This window comes from Mus caroli, unplaced genomic scaffold (assembly GCF_978045245.1).
Source record: "Mus caroli unplaced genomic scaffold, Mus_caroli_1 scaffold_34, whole genome shotgun sequence".
NCBI lineage: Eukaryota > Metazoa > Chordata > Mammalia > Rodentia > Muridae > Mus > Mus caroli.
This window is the reverse complement of record NW_028227289.1, coordinates 1667957-1687883: the sequence shown is the minus strand read 5'-3', so window position 1 is coordinate 1687883 and position 19927 is coordinate 1667957. Positions and strand designations below refer to the sequence as shown.

At 34.4% G+C, this 19927-nt stretch overlaps 1 protein-coding gene across 4 annotated transcripts in view; it reads right to left on the bottom strand.

Annotated features, from left to right (window-relative positions):
• Nucleotides 1–11522, bottom strand: part of LOC146999830 (ubiquitin carboxyl-terminal hydrolase 9Y) — a 173674-nt gene extending 162152 nt beyond the window's left edge. For all 4 annotated transcript variants that reach the window (XM_085834416.1, XM_085834414.1, XM_085834415.1 and 1 more), the window contains exons 1-5: nt 11407–11522; nt 7270–7415; nt 6402–6481; nt 4081–4193; nt 1948–2166 (exon numbers count right to left, since the gene is read on the bottom strand). In XM_085834416.1, the coding sequence (XP_085690542.1) occupies nt 1948–2166; nt 4081–4193; nt 6402–6481; nt 7270–7415; nt 11407–11502 (654 nt within the window). In that variant the 5' untranslated portion in view covers nt 11503–11522. The remainder of the gene's footprint in view (nt 1–1947; nt 2167–4080; nt 4194–6401; nt 6482–7269; nt 7416–11406) is intronic.
• Nucleotides 11523–19927: the final 8405 nt, after the last annotated feature.

The following is a 19927-nucleotide window of genomic DNA, read 5'->3' as shown; positions in this document are numbered from 1 at the left end:
AGTCCCATAAAATCCAGAAAGTATATAAGGCAGAAGTCATATAATGCCAAATCTGAAGCCAAATCTAATTTCAGGCATAAGAAATTCTACAGAAAAAAATTGAAATGCCAAGGATACATAGCAGAGGACTGCCTTGTCTGGCTTCAGTGGGAGGATGTGCCTAATCCTGTAGAGACTTGAGGTTCCAGGGTGGGCACCCTCTTAGAAGCAAAGGGAGAATGACAGTGGGTGGGGAGAACTCTGAAAGGTGGGGCTGGGAGGGAGGGCATCATTTGGGATGTAAATAAGTAAAAGAATTAACTAATAAAAATAATTGAAGTACAATATACAGATCAATAAATGTGATAAATTGGATGGAGGAATGAACTTTTATGATCATACAAACTAGTCTTTTACTAAGAAAAATTACTAAACTAATAACTGAAACAACAGCTAGGTGTATGTTCACAAATACCTTGTAATCTCACCACTTATAGAGTGGAGACAAGACAATTCAAAAATCAAGCTCATCACTAGTGACAGTACATCAGCTTGGGTTATAAGAAACCTTGTCTACAACAAAACAATCAAGATTCAAGATGAATTCTCTCTCAAAGTGATTTATCACACCAACAGAATGAAAACCAAAAAACAAATCTGAAATAGTTTCTACTTATATAAAATATTAACCAGAAAAATTAAACTATATGAAAATAAAAATATTTAACAGAAGAAACTACTTCAACATAACAAAGATCAATCTACAAAAGAAACAAAACTAATGTAGTATTAATGACAAAACATAAAATGTTATTAGATACATCTATTTTTACAAATCATGTTCAATATAACTTAGAAACCTAAGTTAAAGATATTGTACAAGGAGAGTTATTCAGCTAAAAAGAAAAAATATGTACAAAATTTGCTACTGATTTAAAGGTAATATGAATCATTTGGTCTTCTCATATTTTATTCTGAGTAGTATGTGTAATTGTTCACTCTGATAGTCTTTGTAATATTTAAAAAAATATTGGTTATTTTATAAAGTTAAATTGGATTTGAAACACCAGAACATAAGAAACTGTTAAATGTTCATATTCATACTGCTCTTTGAACACAAGTGCAGTGCTTTGTTTTTCTTTTTAGATGTTCTGATGCACAACTATTTGTTTTCATCTTCTTGTTTCATGAAAATGTTACAGTTTTTACTAGTATAAAGCAGAACTTCTATTTCTTTTTTTTTACCCACATTTTTTATTAGGTATTTTCTTTATTTACATTTCAAATGCTATCCCAAAAGTCCCCTATACTCCCCCCTCCCCGCCGCCCTGCTCCCCTACCCACATACTCCCTCTTCTTGGCCCTGGAGTTTAAAAAGTTTAAAGTTTAAAAAAGTATAAAAAAAGTTTTAAAAAATGTTAAAAAAGTATAAAGTTTGCTAGACCAAAAGGGGCCTCTCTTCCCAATGATGGCCGACTAGACTATATCAGAGTCCCTTCAGCAAAATCTTGCTGGCAATTGCAATCTGCGTTTGGTGGCTGATTATGGGATGGACCCCCGGGTGGGGCAGTCTCTGGGTGGTCCATCCTTTCGGCAGAACTTCTATTTCAAGTTAAGGATAAAATAAAAGGCAGCATTCAGAGGTTGAGGAACACTATGGCTTACTTTTAAGGAGTCAAATTGTAATAACTGCCTAATGGTGAGTGTTTCATGAAGGAAAAACTGGATTTTTTTCTTTTTGTTCAAGAAACTGTTTCTTTTTGTGTAGCCCTGGCTGTCCTGAATTTGCTTTGTAGACCAGGCTGTCCTGAAACTCAGGAACCTGTCTGCCTGTGACTTCTGAGTACTGGGATTAAAGGCATGCCACTACCACCCAGCAAAACCAGGAATTTAAATGTGAATTTACATTATCTATAACCAATGCCAAAAATGTTAATACAGAATTTTTAAAAGAACAAATGGACATACTTTTGGTGAATGTAGGTCTGGAGAACAGGCAAAGAGTTCATCTTCAGGAAACTGAACACTTGAGGACACTGATTCACATGGACGTGCACCATTATAGACATGAAATTTGCAATGAGGATTTAATGCAATTGCTAGAAGTTCTAGAAATGGAAACCAGTCCTGAGACAATTTGGCCACACAAAGCTCCACCAGGCGATGGGTATTGTTAATAATACACCTCTGTCAAACAAATAATAGTTAAGAACTGATTGTAATTTTACATACAGAAAATTTTATTCTTATTAAATTTTCCATTTCTAAATTATCTTAATTATTTTACACATTAATACTAAGAATAATATATTCATTAAAATAATATTTAATTTACTGTATAGTTTCATATTTCAAAACCACACGTGAACTTAGCACTAAGAAAATAGACACAGTGATTTCAAGCCAGGCCAGATGACACAATGAGTCTACGGCCAGACTAAAATTTTTTTTTTTTTTTTGCCCTTTTTGTTTGTTTGGTTTTCAAGATAGGGCTTCTCTGTGTAGCCCTGGCTGTGCACTTATTTTATAGACTTGTCTGGCTTTGAACTCAGAGATCTACCTGCCTATGCTTCCCAAATGCTGGGATTAAAGGCATGTACTGCCCAGCTATAAAATAATTTATTTTTAAATCTGGGATAATTCTTCTAATGATGTTTAGACAAGAGGCTGCTTATAACTACACATTTAGTTCATAAGATACATGCAACAATATTTTCTCACTGTGGTATTTTGTAGACTACATGTAAGAAGTCTAAAGTCTAAACATATTCATTACCTATTACAAAGGAAATTTGCAATCTAAGCTGCAATTCAGAGGTCAAACTTCACACATTACTTTCAAAAGGTGCACACACATATATGCATACATACATGTATACATACATACCACACAGACACACATGCATGCCCTGGTCATTTTTGATAATATTTAAGTTAAATTTCAGCCATAATATTATGCATGTTTCACAACTTCTGATTAGCTTCATTTGTAAATATCTGCCTTGCCATTCAGTAATTTATTAAAAAGATATCTATATAAAGAAATTTTAATTCTTAGAATGGATCAATAGTTGTCTAATTTGTTTTGTTCCATGAGTGTTCATATTTACTTTTGCTAGCTGAGTAAAGCTAAGATCCATCTTAGAACACAAAAATTTATTTCCACTTTATCAGTGTTCAAAACTAAAATTTGAATTTCCAAAATGTGTGAGTACTGATCTGTGGTTTACACTTCATAGAGGAAGTAGTTTCTTTGTTTATTTCTACATTTAAACTGTTATGCTATTTTATCATTTAGTGTTCCAGCTATATATTATTCCCCTTTCTATATATTTATTTCTAAAAATAAACACAATAGTGGGGGAATCAATAGTATCACAAATCTGGCAAATTACACTGCTAGAAGACATTTAAATTTGGGGTAGCAGGTTTTAAAAACCAAGGCCTTGTACTTAAAACCCCAAGCAAACTCTTCCTAAAAGAAACAGAGTAAAAGTTTTTAAATATATCAGGTGATACAGATTCATGAGATGTTTTGCTAAGACAAAGCCACATGGTGTTTTGCTGAGGCAAGACCCATGGGAGGACATGTGATATTTGAACAGATTACAAACAGGACTCAATGGATAAAGATGGTGCACTTCCATAGCTAGCCTTGCAATGCTTCATTGGTCTCCCATTTCCTGGCATCCTGTCTATTTTTGTCACTTCCACTGACTAGTGCCAATCTGGAGGAGGACTGGTGGTTTCTGCTAGATCATGTCACTGCTGCTGACTCCTGTTTGGTATCATGACGCATCTGAACTGGACTGCTGGTATTCTGACAAACAGACATCGAAATCACCCCCCTCCCCAAACTACATCTAAACAGGTCCACATCTTTTTGTCCTATTAACCTTCTTTCTTCCCTACTTTGGACAGCGGGCTAGAAGGGAGTTTGAAGTGTTTAAAAACCATTATTAGAAGCAGGTTTTTTTTTTTTTTTTTTTTTTTAAATCTAAGCAAAACCCAAGCCATTATTTATTATTCAAAACACTGCAGTAATATTTTTTAAACAGAATAATATATAAAACTTAAATTCCCCTCATACACAAAACTCACATGAATTTCAAACTTCCATCCACTCACAGCCTCATCCATAAGGATTTTGGAAAAAGACACAGTTAATACATCACGAAAAAAATGCTGGCATGCTTCACTTTTAACATCAAGACCTAAAGGGAAGTAAAATAAAAAAATAAACAAGATTGAAGGAGCTGAAGGGGTCAGCAACCTCACAGGAAGAACAATAGTATCAACCAAAGAGACCCGCCCCAGAGCTCCCAGGGACTAAACCACCTACTAAAGAGTACACATGGAGGGACCCATGGCTCCAGCTATATATGTAGCAGAGGATGGCCTTATCTGGCATCAGTGGGAGGGGATGTGCTTGGTCCTATGGAGGCTTGATACCCCAGAGAAGGGGAAGGCTAAAGTGGGTGGGGTGGGGGAGCACCCTCTCAGAGGTGAAGGGAAGGGGGTATGCGGTGGAATGTTCATGGAGGGGTTTGGGAAGGGGACAGTATTTGAAATGTAAATAAAATAATAAAAAAAATCTATTTTCAAGTAAAAAAATAAACAAAATGTTTCTATGATCAAGTATGTGACTACACACTACACAATATTAGAATCTAGTATGGTTTCTAATCCATGAAAAATATTGTGGTATTCAAGAGAAAACAGCATTACCATAAAATTCTAAAAGACAGAATTCAGAAAAACTGTATAAAAACCATATCAAATCAAATAATCAGAACAATTAGAAATGTTTCAAAATATACTGTATCTTAACATATTCTGATGTCACTTGATAAACCCATATAATCTGAATGTGAATCAGTATTAAATTTCATTTAGGTTTGGTTCATCTAACATTAGTCTAGAACATATGTGACATCTTCTATATCTGCCTACAATGACGGGATAAATCAGTTAGAAAATGAATGTACTATTTTTGCTGAGACCCGAGTTCAAATCCCAACACTCACACCAGTGATTCACAAACACTTGTAACTCTAGCTGCAACTCTACACCTTCTTCTGGCCTTCATGATCACCTGCAGGCACATGTACACACCCCTGAATAGACATACACACATATGTTCAATTAAAAATGAAAATGAATTTTAAAAGGTCATAAAGACATTACAGGACAACAAAGATATGTTAATGTGCCAACTCATTTCAAGGTCTTGATAAGTGACAATTAAATGTCCTTTAATCCCAGCACTCAGGAGGCAAAGGTAGGCATGCATTATCTCTGAATTCAAGGCCATCTACAGAGTCAGCTCTAGGGCAGCCAGGGCTACCCAAAGAAACCTTAGAGAGGGGTAAGGAGGAGGAGGGAGGGAGGAGAGAAGAGAGAGAGAATAGTATTATACATAATATTTGATAAAGTGATTTAAAAAAACTATCCATCCTGGAATCCAGGTAGTAACATGCATAATTCACTAAAAACTTGAGTGTGAGCCCTCTATTCATATAAAAATAATATGTAGACAACCATTAGCTTGGATTTTCTCCCTTGCAGTCATTACTACAAAACATAAAAATTTAGGTGTAGTAACTCTCAGCCTGCATCACTTATAATTGTAAGAAGAATGTGGAACATACTTGGGTGAAAATATGTGGCTAAAGTTGACATAGCATATTCATATATGCTGTGAATAAAGCTAACCTCTGTTAATACGTGCATGTGACTGCAGATGTCTATGCAAGGCAAGAACAAGTTGTAGTCCTAGAGAGGCAACTGTTAGGTGCCTATTTTGTCAATATTAATTCTAGTGGATGGGAAATTAAAAGATGGTACTGTTGTCACATGAAGAAACACCTGGTTTCTAAAGGTTCAGATATATAAATGAGTGTATGCCATTGTGTATATACGTATATATATATATATATATATATATATATATATATATATATATATATATATGTACACACATACACACACACACACACTCAGAAACACACACATTCTTTAATCCTTTTTTACAAGTTCAGTCATTATCTCTTCCTGGTCAGCCCCCCGACAGTTCCTTATCTCATTCCTTTTCCTGATCCCCTCCCATCTCCAAGAGGATGTCCCCACCCCACTCCTATCCCACCAGACTTTCCCACTCCCTGGGGCCTCAAGTCTTTTGAGGGTTAGGTGCATCTTCTCTCACTGAGGCCAGACCAGGCAGTCCTCTGTTGAACCCTTGCTCTCAGTGAGTGAACGCCCATGTATATAAATTTAGCCTTACTAGAAAGGTTACTGATATTCACTGCAAATTATAAATATTCAAATTTGTATGGAAAAAAAATCAAAGCCTTCAAAAACACTATTTACGTACATAAAAGAGCATGTATGATGGAAAAATATGTAACAAATGTGAAACTCACCTTTTTTAGTAAGATCAATAGAAGCTTCTAAAAGTACTTCTAATTCCCCCTTTGGCAAAACAGGAACCACCCATCGGGACCTAATAATTATTGTAAAATAAGATTATTGCTCAGAATACTATTCAGTGTTAAGTTACTACAGGTTACTACTTTTACTAGGAAAAAGAATGTAACAGACAACAAACAAAATCCCCAAATTATATACACCATAGTTTTAAGGAAAAATGTTGCCAAGTGATATCCTTCTGTGGCATTAAAGATATCCATTATATCGACATGCAGAATTTTATGATACCAAGAATAAGTAAGAAATCACTTAGCATGCTTAACAAAACTGAAAAATACCTGTAGCTAAAAAAGGAATGTGTTCTCTTAAAGAGTTTATTTTTTACAGTAAAAATAAAACATTTAAAATTTTCTTGACATAGGTGAAACTTTGAGACATGTGTTCACAGCCACATATTAAGACATGTACCAACTTTTCCTGAAGATATATTTGTGAAAAATATTTGTGAAATTTCTTGAGTAGACAAGAAAGTAGAATTTCTGACCTTTCAATGACAAACAAGATTTATGAGACATGTCAAATGTAGTCAATTTTTCTGTAGTCATGTATATTTTCCTAGTATAATCAATAAATAAAATGACAGAGTGCAAGTGCCATGAAATTAAAAAAGAGACTATTATAGATAGAATGTGTGTGTGTGTAAAGGGAAAACCAGAGAACAGAGAAGAAAACTGCCCAAAATAGCATGATTCACTGTCCCTCCCCATACCTTTAATTTAATACCAGTAAACTTGTTGGCCAAAAGCAATTTGTTCTTTCAAGCAATTATGCCCATTAACGTACAAATGAAAATAAATGAACCTGTTGATCATGTCTTCTAACTTTGCCAGGTCAGTATAAGGAAATGAAGGATCCTCTTCTTCATGCTGTGGTGGAGCATCACCTTGGCCTTGTTCATCTGGAGGAGTTGTTGGAGAATTCTCATTGGAAGAATCAGATGATGAGATCTTAATTAAAAGTTAAAAATCCAGACTTAACTATAAAAACATGTATAGCACTTAGCAATTCACATATCAGTACACACTTGTAAAATTATCCGATATACACTATCTCTATGTACCTAAGAACTGGAATAATACCGCTGATCTCTGGCCCCTTTTCCATTTGCACAGATTAATAGTAGTAATTATTATATAGCACCAAATTAACTAAGTCACATTACAGACACCATTTTAAAAAAATACTACGAAAATAAATATAATTGTACTTAATTTTAATTATAAAACTTTGAGAGGTACATGTCACCACACACATTATGATATTAGTAATAATTAGAATCAACAGTAATAGTAATCAATAGCAATATTTTTTTGTTATGTATCATTTATTAAACATACAGTTAACTCAAAATGCTGGGTACTGGGGACCAAGAAAGACATAATTTATTCTTTATCCCTAAAGGGCTCTACCATTGTTTACCACTGAACAATGTCCTATTCTATCATATTCCCTCTTCTTCCTCCCTGTCCACCCCTTCCGTGTATGAGTGTATGTGTTTATGTACATTTGCACACACACACATGCACACTGGTATGTGTTTGTGTGCCTAGAACTATACATGTAATGTCTAGACATATACATACAATACTAACGTTTTGTCAGGTTAATCAATAGCAGTATTAAGAAAATAAAAATATTTAAAAACCAAAGGAGATAGCTATGCTTATAAATCAATTCTGATATGTCAACTATAGAGACAAGAAGCATAATTAATATCAGCTCAAAACTCATTGAAATGCTAGATTATACAATAGTGTAGTCTGCATATTCTCCAAAACTTAACAAATTTGATTTCTGGATAAGAAACATTCACAATGATCAGGTTAAAATACTTGTGAAAGACAAAAGTTTAAAATGGAATAGGGAGAATCACGTTTTCTGGCATTCTCACAAAATCTACTTTATTAAGTGAGAAACAGAAACCACAGAATAAGGAAAATATTCTAACACTCATAACCTAATAAACAATTCCTGAAAATAGGGCCATAGCTCATAAGTAGTGTACTTGTATAATAACGCATGGCAGTATGAAGTTTGATCCTAGTACTTTGAAGCCCAAAGAGAGAAGCAGAATAGGCTATTATTTTGTCTTGCTCTATTTACTAATCTTCATGAATGAATTAAAATCTCCAATACAACTCTGCCCAGAAAAAAATCTATTAATTGAACATTTAACATTTCTATACTTAAAGTAACTATTATTCAGTAAAAGATTGTGATTAAATTAACAGAGAAAAGTAAAAATGAAGTAGGTTTATAGAATAATTCATTAAGTGGATACTTAAACTGCTCTAAAATTAAAATGAAAATAAAAATTTCTAAAGTTAAAACTTAAAGAAGATTTAAAAAAACAGGACAGAAGAACATAAATGAATAAAACTAGTATCAAAAAATGATAGTGGTATGTGACTTACATCTGTAATCCTTGTATTTTACAGGTATAGGCAGAGAGATTTTGAGTTTTTAGGCTAGTTTCAGCTACATATTGAGTGTAAGGCAAGTAAACTACATGAACACTGTCCACTGAAATAAAACATGCCATTCAAAAACACATATAAAAGAGAATATAAGGAAGAGAAAATCAATCAGAAATACAAAGTAACATAAATATATTATATAGCCAGCAACATGACAGAAACCAAAAACATAAGCTACATAAGACTCAAACTATTTAAATATAATAATTAAAAGGAAATGATGGGTCATATTTGGATTCTAGTCACATTATATCATATGCTTGGAAATTAAAAATTCATCCCCCCAAAATGTGACATGCTGAACAAACTGAAAATCAACAATTCTTAAAAGAATTCTGGTCACAAATAAGTGAAACTGTAGTCCTTAAAATTAAAAACCAAACAAAATAACAACCTAATTGGGTGTAGTGTCATACCTTTTAAGGAAGAGGTAGAAGGATCTCTGTTGATAGCCAGCCCAGGTAATACAATATAGGAGGATACTTTAGTAATAAAGACATTATAAGTTGTGCAGAGAAAAAAGTAAATTCATCAATATATGATGGTTATTTTATGTACATATCAATCAAACTTTGGAGTTGGTAATTATATTTGAAAAATATTGTTCTGAAATAAGAAACTGTTCATTAAAGCAGTCATAAGCTTCAATGCTCTATTTTAATAGTGAACAGAGCAGTCAGTCCAAAGTTCAAAACAAAAAAGCTGTTTTACACTGTAAAATTATTTAATTCAAATGAAATATAAAGAATATAGCAGACTATACCTTCCCAGGAATATGGACACTTACCAGAGTATGTTGTGTAACACACACACACACACACACACCCCACCCACCCACCCACCCACCCACAAACAGACATACAAAATATACTCTGTGACATATTTAAGACTAACCATAGAATGTTTCTTTTTGGAATGCTATGGAATCAAAGCAGAGAAAGAAAACTGGCAAAATTAGAAGTAAAATAGAAATAAAATGATAGCTGAAATAGTCTATAAACCAAAGAGGAAATAACAATGAAAATTAGGATATCAAAAGTCAGTAAAAAATTAAATATATTATGTCTATAAAATATAACAAAACAGTGTGAAGCAAGACTTAATACATTTTAAAAATTTAAATAAAAATACCTAGCCTTTTTCTTAAGAGAAGCACGTAAGTCACAGCTAACACAAAAATTAAAAGTAACAAGAGCAAAATAGAAAGAACACTGAATAATAAAAAATAGAAATCAAAACAAAATAGTTTTGAAAAAGTATAAACGGGCTGGAAAGATGGCTCAGCTGTTAAGAGCACTGATTGCTCTTCCAGTGGTCTAGAGTTCAATTTCCAGCAACCACATGATGGCTTACAACTATCTGTAATGATATATCTGATGTCTTCTTCTGTTGTATCTGAAGACAGCTAGAGTGTACTCATATGCATAAAGCAAATAAATATTAAAAAAACTATAAGCAAATTATCAGTTTCTTCATTAGATTCACTAAGAAAAACAGAAACGGAAATAATCCAGACATAAGAACAAACACTTTCAAATTTAATAGGAATAAAAAAATTATAAAGTAACATTAACTACTGTATTCCAACAAACAAGCTTTATGAAGCATGCACTTCCAGAATTTTTTCCAAGCTGAGTTATAAACAAAATCTGAATAGGTTTAAAACCTCTGAAGGATCCAGTACGAGGTACACATATGAATCATATTTCTGACCAAGTATCAAAGTATGATTTTGTAAGAACAATGTTGCTGACTGGACCACCCAGTGCTCCTAGGGAGCAGACCGCCAGTCAAGGAGTGTAGAGAGAGGGATCCATGGCTTCAGATACACATGTAGCCTTGTCAGACATCAATCGGGGGGAAGGCCCTTTTGCTGTGGCGATTTATTTTCCCAGCATATGCCAATGATGAAGAAGCAGTGGGAGGGAGAGGGTGGGTAGGACAGCACTCTCATAGAGGCAAAAAGGGGAGGGGGCAGAGGGCTGATGGATGGGTCACTGGGAAGGGTGATATCATTTGAGATGTAAACGACAGCAATGATTAATAAAAAAAAAGTAAAAGCATAAAAAGTCAACAAAAAAGTCCCTCAGATGTAGCTTTGCCTCATTTCTAAAAGTTTTACTCTTTGTAAGGTGGAAAATCCTAGAAGTAACAGTTCATAGATTTTAAATAAACACATTAGTGAATACCATGATTTCTGTACCATAGTACTAGTTTTTACTAATTTAATAATTACTGTAATTGACCAATTAAAATATTTTAATTTTGCCTTCAGAGTCACAATTACCTTTAGACATAAAACCACAATTCAGAAGTCAAGTCTTAATTACAATATAACAACTTAAAATTTTCCTGTTGCCATTTTTCTTAATTTAAGTGGCTTTGATAATTGTAAATTATTTAGAACATAATCCAATTGTTCATATTCTATATTACATAAAACAACATGGTGTAATCTTACCTGGTTCTGTTGGAAAGAAGGCTGAGGTTGTCCATCAGAAGTCTGTCCCTGGCTCTCATTCTCTCCTACTGGAGATCCACAAGTTGTGATTGTCATGATCAAAGAGCAGACCTTTTCTAGTTTGTCTGTTTATGCATTTGTCCTAAGAGAAGAAATTATAGTCTACTTACCATATGCCAGGCCCTAAAATCTGTAATTTAAGAACAATCATAAAGAAATTATTTTAACCAAACTAGGAAAAATGTGAATAAGGAATTATTCCAACTTTAACATGAATTTCAAATTTAACCAGGTCTCTACAATCGGTAATATAGAATTGTAAAAATGAGACAAAGGCAAAGTATAATTTCAGTAATACTTTAAATCACCTCAGTAGGTTCCCATTATTATACTGGCAGTTCCAGCAAGGAAACAAGTCTTACCAGTTCTTAAGTGGAAGGCAATGTATGTCAACTATAGATTCCTCACAGGACTATAGATCATTTATTTTCAGAATTCTCTGCAATATAACATAAAAGTACTGATTTTAAAGTTACAATAGTACATAGCCCAATAATTTCTATCCAACAGTATAAATATGAAAATAAAATTCCCTGTGGTTCTTTAAATGAATTCTAATGAAATTTAAGTCTGGCCTGGACAAGATTAGATCAAATACCTAAGGCCTAGAAGTTGGCATTTCTTGAATATATCCTTGAAAATAAAATGTTTCAGCAAATAGAAAACTAAGTTTCATTCCAAAAGCCAAGCACTGGAAACCAAGCCAATTAAAAAGGAATGATCTGACATTTTTCTAAAAATGGTAACAACTAACACATTCAACAAAAGAAAAGCCACAAACACAAAAATAAATCCAGAAATAATAGGAAAAAAGTCAAAGAAAAAGACATCAATGGGAATATACTTAAAATATTTAACACTAAAACTTTTAGATATCATATAGTATTTTGAGTTTTTCTCCACAAATATACAAAATAGATTATACAAAATAGATTTGCCTTTATAAACAGAATCACAGAAAGCAAAAACAATGTAATTTTCATAAAAATGTTAATGTTAAGCAAAGTATGATCATAACCTAGACTCTAGATCTTGAGTAAATTATAAAACCATGTAAAATTTCAAACTTACTAATAATCTTTAAAAAGGTAATTATAATAATTATTTTTATAGTATTAAACATCATTGAGGTAAAGACCAAACCTGAGCTTTTCTTTGGAATAAAAATTGCCAAGAAATGATGTTATGCCAGGCAGTGGTGGGGCACGCCTTTAATCCCAGCACTTGGGAGGCAGAGGCAGGCAGATTTCTGAATTCAAAGCCAGCCTGGTCTACAGAGTGAGTTCCAGGACAGCCAGGGCTACACAGAGAAGCCCTGTACCCCAAACCCCGAACCCCGAACCCCGAACCCCGAACCCCAAAACCAAACCAAACCAAACCAAACCAAACCAAACCAAACCAAACCAAACCAAACCAAACCAAAAAACCCAAAAACACCCACCCCCCCAAAAAAGAAAGAAAGAAATGATGTTATTCTATAAAATTATTTAATAAAAAATGGAAGGAAAAAACCTGAAAGATGCATACATATTTATGCATATTATTTCCATAGTACCAATTATATCTTATAAATTATTTTGTTACTATATGTGATCATTCCAATAGCCTTATATAAAAAATTTAAAACAACCACATTTTCTTCTTATAGTTTTTATTGCTTAAAAGAACTGGAACTTTAGTTTTTATGAAATTGAAATGGGAGGAACTTTTTAAGTTTGCTATTGGCTTAATTCTGCTCTATAGACAGAGAAACTTAGCTGTTTTCTTAAAATTCATCATCAAAGAACATCTCTTCCCCTTTTCATCATTTATTTTATGTACAAACTGCATTAATTCACAGTGATTTCTAATGGCTTTGAAAATGATGTCTTCTAGGACTATATGCAAAGCTTGCTGTATAAATTTACTTTGAGAAGACAGAACATCATTTAAACTGAGTACCTCTTTTCAGGACATATCCATTTTGCTGTTTTAAAACAAAATCCCAAATGTTCAATTTATCAAATTAAGACTCAGGAGCCAGACACTGGTGAAAATTTGCAAGCTCAAAGAGGTTGAGAGAGCACCCTGCTGACTTTCCTACTCCACTGATGTCCCAGAAGGAAAAAGTTCCTTCTCTTTCTCCATTCTGTCTTAAATCCCTTCAACTCAAACCCTCATATCTCTTTTCTGGGTTTTCTTAATTTGCTCCCTGTCAACTGGTTGCTTGCTCTGTTTCTTGACCTATCTTTGACTTAATTTAGCTCGTTTACAGAAAGCTCTTGGGTTAAAGGTAAGTAGTAGGGCCGAGCCACACCACAACAACCTGTTTACAATCAACAGAAAGCTCTTAGATAAAATGTATGCTAGGGTTGAGCCATACCACAAGATATATCCAGTTCACAATCTTGGGTTCATAGTGTGATCCAATATCTTGCAACTACATTTTTTTCTATTTAAACTACAAACTACCTATAGAAGTACATATAGAACCTATGACAAAAAAAATATACAGAATAAAAGCAAATGAAAACAAGATTAAAGAAAGACATAGTCAATGACAGAAAACAAAATACAAGGGAAATAATGTATGAAAAATAAAATCAAAGGAAAATATTGACAGTAAAAATCCTATCAAACAAGTAACTAATAAAATGTAAATGAATTGAAATATCTAGTCAAAATCCATATATTCTGAACTAATTAAAAAATGTGATCTAGGGGCTGAAGAGAGCTCAGTGGTTAAAAGCACAGGCTGCATGATCTTCCGGAGGTTCTGCGTTCAGTTCCCAGCAACCACAAGGTGGCTCACAACCATGTGAGCTGATGCCCTCTTCTGGTGTATCTGAATACAGTGTACTCATATAAAAAAAAAGTGACCTAACAAGATGTTTCTTTTTCAGAGATATAAAAAAATCAGAATGAAAATAAAAAGAGGTGAAGGAAGAAGAGACTAATGGAAGGGGCAAAAGGTCAAGTATGTTCTTTTCTTTTGAAATAAAGAAATGTATGAAGACATATTTAGGCAGAGGAAGCAATTAATCTAACAAATTTTGGGGTTCAATTTTTCCCAGTAATTTATTTTTCATTCCCATTGCATCCCAACACAGCTCCCCTCCTCTCCTCCATGTCCCACCTTATAAATTCCTCCCCCATTATCCCTTCCCTTCTCCTCAGAAGGGGAAGCTCTCTTATGTACTAACCCTCCTTGAACATCAAGTCCCAGCAGGACAAAGCACATCCTCTTTCACTAAACAGCTGAGTCATTTCCCTAGCCCCTAATTAGGTCCATTTCTTTGTTTAATTTATAAACTATAATTTCTTTTAAAAATTATTGTTATTTATTTATATGAGTACACAGAGCATCAGATCCCATAACAGATGGTTGTGAGCCACCATGTGGCTGCTGGGAATTGAACTCAGGACCACTGGAAGAACAGTCAGTTCTCTTAACCAGTAAGCCATTTCTCCAGCCCCCTAAACTATAATTTTTAAAAGTTTCATTTACCCTTTTCTTTTAAAATTTATTTTTATTAGTTTTTTTATTCACTTTGCATCCTGCTCACTGCCTTCCTCTCAGTCATCTCTTTCCAAAATCCCTCTCCCCCCTCTGCTTCTCCTCTGAGAGGGTATCCCCCATACCCTGGCACATTAAGGCTCTGTGAGGCTACTAGGTGCATCCTCTCCCAACTAGGTCAGACAAGGCTGGCTTCTAAATTTAAAAAAAATTTACTCTTATTTCTTATTTATTACATCCCCATCACAGTTTCAGTTCCCTTTGGCCCTCCCTACCCATCCCTTTATCTCCCCATATACTCCTCTCTTCAGGAAAGGGATATCAATCAAATGGCATATCAAGTAACAGACTAGGCACCTCTTGTCTGGATGAGGCAATTCAGTAGGAGAAAAAGGTTCCCAAAAGTAGGCAAAAGTGTCAGAAACAGCCCCCTCTCACTGTTAGGAGTCTCACAAAACATCCAGCTTTCACAACCATAACAAATCTGCAGAGGGGGGTAGATAGGTAACACACCTTACAGGCTTCCTGATAGTGATTTCAGACTCTGAGAGACTCTGGGCACAGAGTCCATGTTATTTGATTCTGCATAACTGACTTATTTTTAAGTTGGAAACAAACAAAACAACCATTCTGAACTCACCCCTAAAACACCATGGACAAATTTATTATTCACAAACTAGAAAATAAGGTTAAAAGTATAAAGTATTAAAAGTAAAACCACATGGGTATGCTTTGAATTATGAATAAATGTAGATTATTTCATATTTTCAGACGCCAAATGTAAATTAAATACATACCAAGGAAAAAGTACCTTATGGTTAGTTCTTTTAGTGTTTCAAGGTTAAGTTTGAGGTTATCATTACTAGTTAATATTTTTATCAATTGCTTTAGTGGTGATGAGCCTCAGGTAAGATAATGAAACTTTAATCAAATAATCCTAAATTTATTTTTAAAAGTGAGAACTCCAAAAAATGTAACCAAAAACACCTCAAATTCTATTTTTAAGTGAAGGTAGACAAATGTTCCTTGGATTTACAAGATGAAGATCTTAAACAGGCAATGTCATTAAAAACTACATCATGAACATCTAACAACGAGTTAAAAAGCTGAACAAAAAAATTAAACCGTAGGCAAAAAATTCAGTTAGCATATTTCCATAAGAAAATCACTAATGTGAAATTTCACTTTTAAAATATGATGAAATTTAGTTTTCAGAAAACACAATACTAATTTTATGCACTCTTTGAACTGTAAGGACAATGGAAAAACACATTATGACACATCAGCAAAGTCAGTTTTACCACTTGCCAACTCAGACATGTTTTTGTAGGAATATTGAAAACCTGAAAAGTAGAAGACACAGGCCAGTTTACAAAGGACTCTTTCATTAAAAATATCTTTTCACGGAACGTTCTGTGAGACCCCAACTTAGAGTGTTTCTCCCTGAATGTTCCCCAAGCTTGTTTTCCCTGATCTCTAAAAATACACCTTGAAAGAAGATCTTTGTTTTCTATAGCCAGCAAAAAGTCTTTTTGTTTCTATACTGTACAACCAGAGATGCCTGCCTTCCTGTGCCGAGGACATGGAGATAAAAATTCAGAAAGAACTCACTACCCACTCCTGCCTTGTAAATTTCACCAAGGACACCCGGAACTCTTCCCAACTCCTCCCAACTCTCCTCCTAACTCCTCAGCTAGCTGTTAAAAGCCCCCTACTGTCACCGCTAGGGGTCAAACTCCCCTGCCTTGCCCTCGGAGGGACTTTGTCCTCTGCTAGCTGATAATAAAACCTCTTGCAGTTTGCATCAGGTGTGGTTTTCTATCGGGACACTGGGGTGCTGACCAGCTCATCCCGGGACTTGAGCAGAGTCCCAGCTTCGGGGGTCTTACAGTTCAACTTCAGCAGTCTTTTGTAAGAATTAAAAAAAATTTAGTTCATTTCTCATGCAAGATGTCAGCATACGAAAAAGGCATAAACAATTTGCTTGGCCGTTAGCAAAGTCATGCGCAAAATCCGTGGCCTAGCTCTAATATAAATCACTCAGTTGTCAGTAAAGACATAGGGTAGGCAAAGAAATAAGATTTGAAGCTGTACAGCTATTAAGTTCCTTCCGGATTAAGTCCTCAACACAAAACAGAACAGGGAAACAAGAGGCAGCCATTTTCCCCCACCTTACGCAAACTGGTCACATCAGTCTGACTTTCTAAATCTTAAAACTAGAGTGTAAAATAAGGGCAATAGATACAAGCCACTGTTTCATTCTCCTATCCTGTCTGAACATTCCGATACTAGGACTTCTCGGAGACCGCAAAAGTGGCTGGGTCAAAAATCCATTTCCAACAAATTATCAACTGTAGCCAGCTTACGCCTTTGTCACAGAGAAGTTTTACTAGTCCCTCTTCTTTTCCACCAAATGAGCCGCTTACCTTTTTTCTGTCTTGGGAGACGGACGCTCTAATCGTAGAGTTCAGTCTAAGAGCCGTTTTTCCGGAGTCACCTCTGATTTCTCTGGCAGTTACGGCTTCACTTTTCTTTGACCCTTGTTCTGACCTTTATGACACCACAAAGTGACCACCAACGTGAGGGAAAGGTGGCACCCAGCAACGGCAATCAGGGAGAAAAGAAATTTAAAGTTTGTTCACTTAAAATAACATGGCGGCCCCAACGACGACGCTAAGAAGTGAAAACTCCCAACAGCCTTAGCGCCACTCAAAGGCTCAAGGGATCTCAACGTCTGAAAAGCCACACCCCTAAGCCATCGCTCAAAGAGGCCCCTTCCTGTGTTGGTCCTTTTCTTTTAGCTGCGATTTCACTATTTCCGGCACCAGTACCTAAAATATTTTCCGGTTAGAAACTAGTGAAAAGTAAGCCTTAAGTTCCTAGTACTAATGAGGTAGCTCGGGGGAAAAAAAAAGGTGCTTAGATGAACTTTTTTCTGTCTTTTTAAAGTTCTTTATACAAATTTCTTGATGGAGTACATGCTCCGAGTTACCCAATTTTAAATTAAAAAAGACACTGGTAAGAAGCGAGGCTTTGATTTAAAATTATCTTGTCTAGTGTTGTTCAGAATTTGTGCTTGCTTATGAATGAAAAAAACGGGGACAGTAAAGAAACTTAGAGAGAAGCTCTGTGGATGAAAATGGACAAAAAGAAAAGGAAAAAAAGTTTATTCCAAAATGCCAAGGCTGTCTGTTCTTGGAAAGTAGAGAGAAGCAATGGTTTAGAGGTGGAAAAATTCTTGGTTTTATATGGGAATGATACTTGTGAGAAAAGCAGCCTGTGACCTAGGGTGAGGACTTGTGAGAAGGGACTGAGGGAGCCCCAAAACTAGCAACATCTTTGACATGCTAGTCGTCATAATAGTCATATGTTAGTGGAGAGCTGTGTGTCTCTTTTGCCAGAGATAAAGAGAATAACTTCTTTAAACAACTAGGGTGTCTCTTCAAGCTGGTGAGGGAATGATGGATTTTGTCTAAGTGATCAACTTGGAAAAAGGAATTTTTTTGGAGGGGTCTAACGGCTTACAGCAACAAAACTGAGAGATGACTTTTGTTAGCATATTATTGCAAACAATAAACTAGAAAATGTATATATAAATATATGTATATTAGTTGATGTGTGTGTGTGTGTATATATATATATATATATGTGTGTGTGTGTGTGTGTATACATATACATGTGTGTATATGACATATATGATGGAGATATATTAGTGTAAAAGAACTTAAAAAATAAATTTCTCTCTATATATGTGCACAATATATATTCCAAAAATGAAGAATATATGTTCTATTAATACTTATATATGTACTTTGCTATTATATTATATACTTATATATGTTTTGTGTAAAGCACAATTATATAATATATTTACATACAATATATATGGATATATAGTGGATTTATATGTATGAATATGTGAATATGTAATATATACTTGTATGTTTTATAATGTATATGTATATATAAAGAGATAAAGAGGTTTAGGGAGTGGTGATCACAGGAGATTCCACTTAGCTAGGTTTTTTTGTTTATGCTTACAAAGGTACACAGATTCCTGAGTTCAAGGCCAACCTGGAACAGAGGGAATTTAGGTCCAGGCCCAGGCATGATAGAAATGGTAATTTTAGGGCATGGTCCCACCCAACTAGTTTGTCGTCTTTGCTTAACAAAAGCAGACAAAGTTCTAAATTCTTTTTCAAAGTTAAGAAAAAAGTGTCTCCTAATCAAGGAAACTGACTCATAGGACAATCAAAAGGAAACCTGGAATAAAAGACTGGTTTAATATGTAATATAAAGGATGGGGTTTATGATCTGCCAGAGATGAGCTATCCAGAGAATTTTTTAGACTAGCAAGAGAGAACTATTAGAGAACTGTCTTAAGCAGAAAATAGAGAGCTGTCTGGAGATCTCCAGAGAAAGCAGAGTAAAGAGAAAGTAGTCTCTTTTTTTAAAAAAAATATTTTTATTAGGTATTTTCCTCATTTACATTTCCAGTGCTATCCCAAAAGTCCCCCAAGACTTCAAGACTACTCAAGAAAGTAGTCTTGAAAGTGGTCTCAAGTAGAACGAAGGTCAGCAGCTTGATCCTAGGATTTAACTTCCAGTAATTTATTTCATATATCACATTAATATATACATATATTAATTATATAGTATATATTAATTGTCATTAATATGTATACTAATGTAATATACTAATATTTCACTTAAAATTAATATTAATATATTAATAAATCCCTAATAAAATAGATCTAGTAAAGCTACAAGTCTATACAAAAGGGAATAAATATATGAGATTTATTGAAATGGCCTATAAGCTGTTGTCCAGCTAATCCAACAATAACTAATTGTAAACAGAAATTCAAGTATCCTAGTGTTCAGAACAAAGGGTGAATATGTCACTTGATCTTCAGTAAACTGTGCAATTGAAAAGGAATAGGTTCTAATGAAGGAATGGAATTG